Source organism: Papio anubis, chromosome 19, assembly GCF_008728515.1.
Source record: "Papio anubis isolate 15944 chromosome 19, Panubis1.0, whole genome shotgun sequence".
Taxonomy (NCBI): domain Eukaryota; kingdom Metazoa; phylum Chordata; class Mammalia; order Primates; family Cercopithecidae; genus Papio; species Papio anubis.
In genome coordinates, this window is record NC_044994.1 from 4,081,864 (window position 1) to 4,092,763 (window position 10,900).

Sequence of the window (10,900 nt, forward strand, 5' to 3'; positions counted from 1 at the left end):
CCAAGGTGAGAGGATCGTTTGAGCCTAGGTGTTCGAGGTTACAGTGAACAATGATTGCACCACTGCCTGTGGTGCAAACAAATCTATGTAACATAGTTTGTCTCTTAAAAAACAAAGATACGGCTGGGCGCGGTGGCTCAAGCCTGTAATCCCAGCACTTTGGGAGGCCGAGACGGGCGGATCACGAGGTCAGGAGATCGAGACCATCCTGGCTAACACGGTGAAACCCCGTCTCTACTAAAAAATACAAAAAACTAGCCGGGCGTGGTGGCGGGCGCCTGTAGTCCCAGCTACTCGGGAGGCTAAGGCAGGAGAATGGCGTAAACCAGGGAGGCGGAGCTTGCAGTGAGCCGAGATCCGGCCACTGCACTCCAGCCTGGGCGACAGAGCGAGACTCCGTCTAAAAAAAAAAAAAAAAAAAAAAACACAAAGATACATCCACACACTAAAACTTGAATATTCATAGCAGTATTATCTACCATAGCCAAAAATATAAATAACTCAAATATCTACCAACCAATAAATGGATAAATAAAATGTGGTATGCCCATTCGGTGGAATATTATTTGACCAAAGAATGAAATACTGAATATGTTACAACACACAGGAACCATGAAAACATTATGCTCAATGAAAGAAGTCAGACACAAAAGACAATGTATGAATCCATTCATATTAAACATCCAGAACAAGCATGTAGAGGGAAAGTAAACTGCCTCGGGTTTGCAGGGAGAGAGAATAGGCAATGACTTCTAAAGGGTATGACTTCTAAGGTAATGAAAATGCTCTAAAATTAGATTGTGGTGATGGTTGCACAAGTCTGTCGATATGCCAAAACCACTGAATTGTACCCCTAAATGGGTAAATTTTGTAATATGTGAATCATATGTCTCAATAAAACTTTTTTAAAAAAATATCTAACAGAGAATCCATCTTAGATAAGAGTTCCAGAAAGGAGGACATTATATATAATTATATATCATATAAAAATATATATTACATAAAACATATATATTATATATATGTATGTATGTTAGGTCAAGGGATATATATATATATATATATATAAAAGGCATTTCCTAGTCTTTGGCTCAAAACTGATCCCCAAAAGACTCACAAGATACCAAACGCAATGAATGAAAAGACCAACACTAGACTCAACAGTTTAAATTCCATAATACCAAGGCTAATGAGATGATACCGAAAGTTTCCAGAGACAAGATATAACAAAGTTACCTACAGAGAATAAGAAATGGACTGGCATCAGATTTCTTTTTTTTTTTTTTTTTTTTTTTGAGACAGAGTCTCACTCTGTTGCCCAGGCTGGAGTGCAGTGGCGTGATCTTGGCTCACTGCAAGCTCCGCCTCCCGGGTTCACGCCATTCTCCTGCCTCAGCCTCCCGAGTAGCTGGGACTACAGGCGCCCACCACCTCGCCCAGCTAGTTTTTTTTTTTTTGTATTTTTTAGTAGAGACGGGGTTTCACCGTGTCAGCCAGGATGGTCTCGATCTCCTGACCTCGTGATCCGCCCGTCTCAGCCTCCCAAAGTGCTGGGATTACAGGCTTGAGCCACCGCGCCCGGCCTGGCATCAGATTTCTTATTGGCAATATGGAATACTATTAGATAATAGAGAAATGTCTCCAAAGTTCTGAGGGAAAAGAATTTAACATAGAATTCTGTATTCAGGCAAACCATCAGTCAGGTAAAAAGTGAGAATAAATACATTTTCAAGATATGCAGGACCCAGAAAGCTTACTTCCCACACAAGCTTTCTTAGGAAGTTACTTGAGCGCATGTTGGGACAAAATGAGAGTTACTGTTAAAAACAACAAGTTATGAAATCCAAGAAACAGTGGAACCAACTTGGGAAAGTAATGATGGAAAGTCACCATAAGACAGCTTGCATTAGACCTAGATCGCAATCCATTAAGTATGGAAACATCAAGACTGAAGGCTCCATTTGGGAGGAAAAATACATTAAATACTTAAAACAATATAAGGGTTAATGATTGATGACACAAGGTAAAGAAAGATAATTAGAAACTCAAGAAAAACAAAATCATTCAAGAAGGGAAATATAATCATAGTACCTATATGACTATACAGTCAACAGTCAACAATATTTATATAATCATTATAGTATAAACATGGTTTATTGTCAGTTTTAGAATATACTTGTAAATAAAGCATAGAAGATTCAAATACAGTTACAAAACAGAGAAACAAGGTTAGTAGTTACCGATAGTGCACTCACGGGCCAGGCATTGCTCTAAATACTTTATACCTAATCCTCACAATACTCGCACAGTATGGTTATTATCCCTACTTTATAGATGAGGAAATTGAGGCATTGAGAGATTAACTAACTTGCCCAAGGTCATACAACCAGTAAATGGCAGAACTGGATCCAAATTCAGATAGCCTGGTTCCAGAGTTCATGCTCTTAACCATTATACTATGCAGCCTCTCAGAATATAGGTATTATCAATCTTGACAATATAAAAGTAAAAGTTCAGGTAACACTCCATTCCCCACAGATTTTGATGCAGCCCATCAGAATTCCAAAAGTAGCCTATCAGAATGCCAAAAGTAGAAAATTTTGAGGGCAGTACTGATAAATGCAAGGGAAAAAACTGATTTCTTTGCTTTCTATGATATTAATCATGGTAGATTCACATGATCTCCCAAGACTGGAGCCCAAACAAACCCTCTCTTTGATTCCCTAAAGAAATGCACTGTTCTTAAAACTCACTTATAGTCTGTCTCATTGCTAATAATAATAATAATAATAATAATAATAAAATAAACTTTAAAAGGAAAGAAGGAGACTATTAATATTCTCCGCTTACATCAGGAATAAAGAGATAGTGTCTCCAGTGGATAGAACAGAATAGAAAACCTTAAACATATTGAAGAAATTGAAAAAATAACCAAGAGATAAACTCAAAACTGTGATACAAGTGTGTCAGGGCAGGAGTGGGAAGAAGAACATGATGAGCTATGACCTTATCTGTTATAGCAGAAAGGCAATTTTAGATATGTAACATCTAAAACTGATAAATCAAGAAATAGTAATACAAGCATATTATTTAGGCACATGGCTAAAAATTACTAACAGAAGTAAAAATATAAGCAGTTAGATTAAAAGTGTTTTTCCCAGGGTAATAGAATGAGTAAGGAGAATTAGATCAAGGGATTCATTTTTCTACCATGTATCCTTCTAATAATTTAATAATTTATTACTCTGATGAAAAAAAAAGAACATTTGACACATACTAGTTGGTTTCTTTCTTTAAAACTGCCTAGAACTAGAAGAAAATTTTGAGCTCACCTAGCCAGTCAACTCACTTTACAGTTTAAATGTGGCAGAGTATATTTTCCACAGATGGCCACACCATTCTATCCCATCCACATGTTCAGCTTACAACATGACACTGTCACTCCTCCAACAGAGGTGGGGCCTATGTTCCCTCCACTTAAATCCAAGTGGACCCGCAGGAGAGATCATATATCAAGACCACAGAAACACACACATACACACACAGACAGAGTGAAAGGGAGAGAGGGAGGGAGATGGGGATAGAGAAGGGAAGAAGGGGAGGAGAAGTCAGGAAAAGAAGTATACCTGAAGAATCTTCCTAGCCCAGGTGTTAGACTTTATCAGTGAGCCTTCAGATTTTCAATGTCCAATACAGTGGCCACTAGTCATATGCAGCTATGCAGTTAATGAAATTAAAATTGAATTAAATTTAAAATCAGATTTTCAGTCATACTAGTCACATTTCAAGTACTTGGTAGCCACGTACGGCTAGATTCTACTGCATTGCACAGGGTAGACGTAGATCTTTTCCATCATCGCAGAAAGCTCTGTCTACAGTGCTGTTTCAGATAATTCCACTCCCACCACCTTCAAGCCGCCCTGCTAATGCTACGTAGAACAGAGATGAACTCTTCCACAGAGCCCTGCTCAGAATGCAAATTCGTGAGCAAAATAAATGTTGTTTCCACCCACCGGTTTTTGGGGTGGTTTGCCACACAGCCATAGAAACAGGAACACACGGAAACTAAAGCTCAGAACGTGAAATAATCTGCTAGAGTCTGGGAGTCCACAAAACCAGGTGAAGAGTGGAACTAATCACATTTCATTTCAACACTCAATAAATGTTTGTGAATAAACAAACAGGAAAATTCTCAATATTTGAGCCCTAGATCTTTTCTAACCCCAAGTAGTCTGTCATCCACCAGGAAAGTTTATCTGCTACTCCAGAAAAAAGTTTGATGTTTCCTGGCTCTGAAGGAACAACAGGAATCTCAGAAATGTCAGCATCCATGAATTTGTGACTGAATATATATCCTAGCTTATTTTGTTTACTAGAATCACCATTTGCGTTAGGTGGAGCTCCATTTGCTTTTCCGGTTTTTTTACACTGATATAGCACTCTTTACATTTTGAAGTATTTTGTTTAAGTCTTATAATTTTTTTTTGAGACACAGTCTTGCTCTGTTGCCCAGGTGGGAGTACAGTGGCGCGACCTCAGCTCACTGCAACCTCTGCCTCCTGGGTTCAAGTGATTCTCCTGTCTCAGCCTCCCAAGTAGTTGGGATTACAAGCATGGGCTGCCATGCCTGGCTAATTTTTGTAATTGTAATTTTTAAAATTTTTTTAACTGGCCAGACACGGTGGCTCACACCTGTAATCCCAGCACTTGGGAGGCTGAGGTGGCAGATCGCTTGAGCTCAGAAGTTGAGACTAGCATTGGCAACATGGCAAAACCCCGTCTCTACCAAAAATAGAAAATAAATCAGCCAGGCATGGTGCCACGTGCCCGTAGTCCTAGCTACTCCAGAGGCTGAGATGGGAGGATCGCTGGAGCCTGGGAGGTCAAGGCTGTAGTAAGCTGTAATAGAGCCAAAAAAATTTTAAAGAGTCAAACAAACAAAAAACCTTTGCAAGTATCTACCCATATTAACCAAAAGCTTTCTCTTTTAAATACTCCCTTTAAAAGCAAGGTATTTTAAATAAAGTACACTTTTTTTTCTTTTTTTTGAGACAAGGTCTTGCTCTATCACCAGGCTTCAGTGCAGTGGCACATTCATAGCTCACCGCAGCCTCAACCTCCTGGGCTCAAATGATCCTCCTGCCTCAGCCTCCCAAGTAGCTGAGACTACAGGCGTACATGAACATGCCCAGCTAATTTTTAAAGATCATTTGTTGTAGAGACAGGGTCTCACTGTGATTCCCAGGCTGGTCTGAAACTCCTGGGCTCAAGCGATCCTCTTGCCTCAATCTCTCAAAGTGCTGGGATTACGAGGCATGAGCCACTGTGCCTGGCCAAAGTACAATTTTTAATTACTTGAACTAATGCAAGTTATAGAGTTGAAGAGTAAAGAATATAATTTGGAATTAAAGAGAATCTCCATCTAAACATGAATGTAGCAAATGTTATGAGACTTTATTTTGAATAATGAATAATGAAGCTACATTGAAACAACCTGGGAGATACCACAGACTCCTCATCTGACCATAGCACAAAACTGGGCTTCGTGTGCAGACACAAAATTTCCAGCCAACACAAGCCTAAGCAGGCGTGCCTTATTAAGATTTCCACATACAAAATTAGGTGATTAAAGAATTAGTGTTAATTTTTAAACTGTACAGTTGCTCTAATAGCTATGTTGGTAAAGAGTTCTCTTTTAGAGATACATATTAGAATTATCAACAAAACAGTATCAAGGGATTTGCTTGAAATTAAAACAGAGCTGGGAGTGGATAGTGAAGGAGGGTATAGATGAAACAAGAGTAGCCGTGAGGTAGTGACTGCAGTAACTACTCATGGACGGTTCATTATATTCTTCTCCTTTTATACCTGAAAATGTCCACAGCAAGAAAGTTAAAAACTGAACAACACACAGACTTCCCTAGTTCAATGTTTTGGTTTGAAATGCAAAGTTAGGGTTATCAGAGTATGAAACGGGGGCAAGTAAAATTCCAACTATTAGCGAGAAGGACCAAAATGTCAGAAATAAGCACAAAATGTTTCTGATGTATAAAAACAACTGTCACTCCAGCACATACACACAGTTAGTCTCGAGTGAGGGTTACAGTCATGTTAGCTGACTCACACTTTACATAGAATGCTAATGTGTGTGGTTACCGAATTTCTGAGTGCACAGCCAGCAACTAGAAGGGAAGCTAATCAGGAGTTCAATACCAGCCTGGTAACTGAGCCGCATCACTTACTCTTACTTTTCTCCCCAGAAAAATGACCGTGGTGGCTACATTAAGAGGCCTGCCTTGATGATTGGAAAAGATATAACTGCGAAGTATCTTGGAAACAGATTGTCCAATCCCAGCCAACGACTTGCCTGCAACATTGTGGGAGACCCTGAGCCAGAGTCCCCTGGCTAAACTGCTCCCAGATTCCAGGCCCTCAGAAACGGCATGAAATAATACATGTTTATTGCACTAAGTTGCTATGTTTTGGGGTAATTTGTTACATAGCAATAGAAAACTACTACATCGTACTTAGGGTAACAATTTATTATTTGATCAGCTAATTTTTTTTCTAAATACAGTCATTGAACCTCTTTGCTATGTTAATTAGATTACACAAGGGAACCCCTTAAATCATCTGAATAGAGTGCTCATCACCTTGTAATGACATGTTTATACAATAGGATATTATACTCAGTATTGAACTTCTTGAATCTAACCTTGCTACATATATGATTGCTGTGAGGGTAAAAATCCAGACCTGTGGGTCATGATTCAGTACCTGAGGCCCTGACCCAACACTCATACCCTATATCTGTATATAAACATAATGTTTCTGCTCTACAATATAGTTCAATATTAATAAAAGTACTCTTAGTCCTACCTGAATAAGGCATTTGCTCACATCACTAGCACAGAGTGCTTTGTTACAGCTCAGTGATGCTGGAAGCCATGTCAGGAACATCAGGATGGCTAGAGTAAGCACAGCAACATAGTGTAACTTCATGTTTCTTCAAAGAAGATGATCAGTAACTCCCAGGAAGCTAAACAAACAAACAAACAAACAAACAAACATAACTTTAATTCAAAGGCAAGTGCTAGGGTAAAAACAAATATAAAAATGAAAAACAAAACATAAACTAAGACTCATTGTTTGTGTCAATAGACTTTTTCTTTCTTTTTTAGAGTCTTGCTCTGTTGCCCAGGCTGAAGTACAGTGGTGCGATCACAGCTCACTGCAGCCTTCAATTCCTGGGTTCAAGTGATTCTCCCACCTCAGCCTCCCAGTTCTCTGAGACTACAGACAATACCACCATGACTGGTCTTCAAAAAACTTTTGAGTGATCATTTAAAGATCATTCTCAGTGAAAGATTATATAAATATTTAAAAATAAACAGTAATTTTATATAATAATGGCTTCATCGCAATCTTCGAGGACCTAGAACACTACAGTTCCTCAGACTATCCAGAAATGGTGACTGTGAAAGTAGAGTGAGAATATCTAAACCCTCAGTAACCCGAGAATACATCAGGCAAATCGCTAGTTTCAATACTGCACTGCTACTATTCAACTTTAGTTTTAGCTCCATTATTCAACTTTAAGACCCTATAAAACTATTAATATTGTATTATAATTTTAAGATATTTAATTTTCATTCTTAGAATCAAAACAAAATTTTAAATGGAAATTATTCTAGGGTTTAGACAGAATAGAGCAGCTCAAAGCAAGAAGTAGTCCACAGAGTCACTTCTTAAATAATTGAGCAAATAACAAAAGGCAGTGTAAATTATTAATTGCATTAAGAACTCTGGGTAATTATTAGACTGTGAAGATATTCTTTTTTTGTTTTTGTTTTCTGAGACGGAGTCTCTCTCCGTTGCCCATGCTGGAGAGCAGTGGCGCAATCTCCGCTCACTGCAACCTCCGCCTCCCAGGTTCATGCGATTCTCCTGTCTCAGCCTCCTGAGTAGCTGGGATCACAGGCGCCTATTACCACGCGCAGCTAATGTTTGTATTTTTAGTAGAGACGGGGTTTCACCATATTGGCCAGGCTGGTCTCAAACTCCTGACCTCAGGTGATCCACCTGCCTCGGCCTCCCAAAGTGCTGGGACTACAGGGGTGAGCCACAGCGGCCGGCCAAGATATTCTTTTAATTCTATTAGTATCATGCATTCTTCAGAGTTACTAAGAAGATACTATAGTTCAAAAAGAAGAAGGAAAAAAGACTAGCACAAATAGAGTTTGACAGGAGCCAAACAGTATACATAGTTATTAAACTTTAAATACGGGAAGATATAATTTCTTCAGGTTAAAACACCTCCCTATCAAACATAATAAATTAAAATAAATGACTACTGACATAAGAGGGATAAACAGTGAGTTTATGGGGGCATTTATGATTACTCTAAACTTTTATTCTAAGTGTTACAAAGTACATTAAAGGAAAAACAATAAAAGAGTGAAAAGTATAAAGGGCTTTGGGCCTGGTATGAGTCAATTTTGAAAGAGAAAGCCCTGGTGATCATTACTGAGGCTCACAAAGCATTCCCTAAAGACCGTTAGTAACCTAATTTCCTAATGTATTTAACGCCGCATACCAAATAGGATGATTTCTGGAGCAACCAGTACATATACGCAGGGGCCAAATAAGGTTATTTGGAAACTAATTGTCGTGGAACTAGTTTTCATCCTACAACCACGAAAACTGGGATTTTCTCCCTCCCCCAACTTTTACGGTTGTCTTATGAAATGTTCCACAAATTCATCTTACTCCCCAGATTTCACTGGAAAAAGTATTCAAGTAACTACGGCCATGTCCAAATCAGGTAACAGAATTAAAGGACTTATCTTTTCCTAAGGAGTTAGAAACCATCACGTATCAAAATTGTTTCGCATACATCACGCCCAGTTTCTCGTTAAGGGAGATGGCACTGACAGCAACCAGGGCAGAGCAGAGCCTCTGTGGAGCGGTGCCAGGGCCCCGAAGGCGCCGGACGCGCGAGGCAGAGGCCGGCGGCGGCGCGGGGGACCCGGCACCCGCAACCACCCCCACCCCGGCTCGGCCGACGCGGGCTGCGGAGGACGCGGGCCGGCCCAGAGATGGTCTGGACCGAGGAGGCGCAGAGATGCTGCCGGCTCCAGGCGTCCGGCCTGTGCGCCCGCGCCCAGCACCCCCACTCTGTCCTCCCCGCAGCCGGGCCCAGGCTTCTCCCGGCCCCCGCGAAGCTCGCCGCGGCCTCGGGCCTCGAGAGGGCGGAGCTCGGCGCCCGGCCCCTTCCCGGCCAAGAGGCTGCACAATCCCCCAGCCGCTGCCGCTTACCGTGCGCCGCGGTCCCGCGAAGTCGCACACCCCGAGATCTCCGCCGGGTCGGCCGAGCCCGGAGCGCGCTGCGGCGGCTTTGAGTGCGAGGCCAGGCCGCGCCTCCGCCGTCCCCTCCGCGCAGCGCCCGCGAGCCTCGGGCACCTTAAAGAGACAGGCCCGCCCGCCGCCCTCCTCCCGGCTCCTGGCTCCCAGCCCCAGCTCCCCTCTTCCCCCCCGCCCTCGCTGGGGTCCACAGCCGCCAGCTCCCGCCAGGAGGCGTCTCTCACTCCTGCGGCGCTCCTGTCAGCGCGCACGCCCCCATCTCGGCCCCGCCCACTCCCCCGCCCCTCCCACAGCCCCGCCCCCTCCGCGCCCCCGGTTTCGCCCCTCCCTCGTGCCACGCCTCCACCGCGATCTCCCGCCCGCTGTCCCCCGGAGGCCACGCCCCCAGGCGCACCCACCCTGGCTGCCCAGCGCGATGTCCCTTCGCGCTTCTCCGCACCGGGATCCCCAGTCCCTCAGGTTCCGACAGACCCTCCTGTCAGGCCCGTTCTCCGGACCCCTCAGTTGCAGTGTTAAGATCAAAAGCGACTCACGATTAAAGCCTTGTGATGCGCCAGCCACTACGCTGAGGATATGCCGTGTAGTACAATTCCTCAGCACTCCTCACAGCCGCCCTGTAAGGAAGCGGCCATGGCCGGGTTCTAGGGATGCGAGGCCGAGCGGGGCGCTGGGTAGCCTAGCGCGTCGCCGAGGAGGGCTGGCATGTGAACCCTTGTCGTTTGCCGTCAGAGGTAGGATTTGTATAAAATGAGAGTTTCCTAGATCTGCCTCAGACCTACCGAATACGGATCTCCGAGGATAAAGCTTTCGGAACTTCGTTCACCAATGCGTTAAAACTTGCCGGGCTGGCGCTGAGCTCTGCATCCGGACTCGAGAGGAGGGGGCGCCGCGGATCCGGGCGCGGAGGTCGCGCAGCCTAGGTAGAAGGTGCGCGGTAGCACGTAGGTTAAAAACATTGAGAATGACACTCAGTTCTTTCCCACAACTCTGGGTTGTTTCTTTCTTTCTTTTTTTTTTTTTTCTTTTGAGACAAGGTCTCACCAGGTTGGAGGGCAGTGACGACATCAGGGCTCGCTGCAGCCTCCACCTCCCAGGCTCAAGCAATCCTCCCGCCTCAGCCTCTACAGGCGTGCACCACCACGCCCGGCTAATATTTTATTTTTTTGTAGACATGGGGTCTCGCTATGTTTCCCAAGCTGGTTTCAAATTTCGGGGTTCAAGCGATCCTCCCACCACGGCCTCCTAAATCGTTGGGATGACAGGTGTGAACCATAGTGCCCGGCCAGAATGTGCTTTTTAAAGAAGATGCCAGGGTGATTAAGTTAGAGCGCACTAGACTAGACCGTCCGCGGGGCACCCTCCCTTGGAAATAATGACCTAGTGTCAAACCCTTATATAAGCTAGTAAGTCGTAAATGCCTACCACCCCACTTTGTTGATTGGAAGGAAACAGAAAGAATGAAAACAGCTGATTGGCTGAGGGGTGGATTGCATTACTGATACTAGCCCACTTTTGTACAATAAATATAGGTTTTAAA

At 43.3% G+C, this 10,900-nt stretch overlaps 1 protein-coding gene across 3 annotated transcripts in view; it reads right to left on the reverse strand.

Moving 5' to 3' along the window:
• Positions 1 to 9,466, reverse strand: part of TWSG1 (twisted gastrulation BMP signaling modulator 1) — a 113,639-nt gene extending 104,173 nt beyond the window's left edge. For all 3 annotated transcript variants that reach the window (XR_001897170.3, XM_017951532.3, XM_003914164.4), the window contains exons 1-2: positions 9,319 to 9,466; positions 6,880 to 7,039 (exon numbers count right to left, since the gene is read on the reverse strand). Coding sequence is in view for 2 of the 3 variants with exons in the window: in XM_017951532.3 (XP_017807021.1) it covers positions 6,880 to 7,002 (123 nt within the window). In the remaining variant the exon portion in view is untranslated. The remainder of the gene's footprint in view (positions 1 to 6,879; positions 7,040 to 9,318) is intronic.
• Positions 9,467 to 10,900: the final 1,434 nt, after the last annotated feature.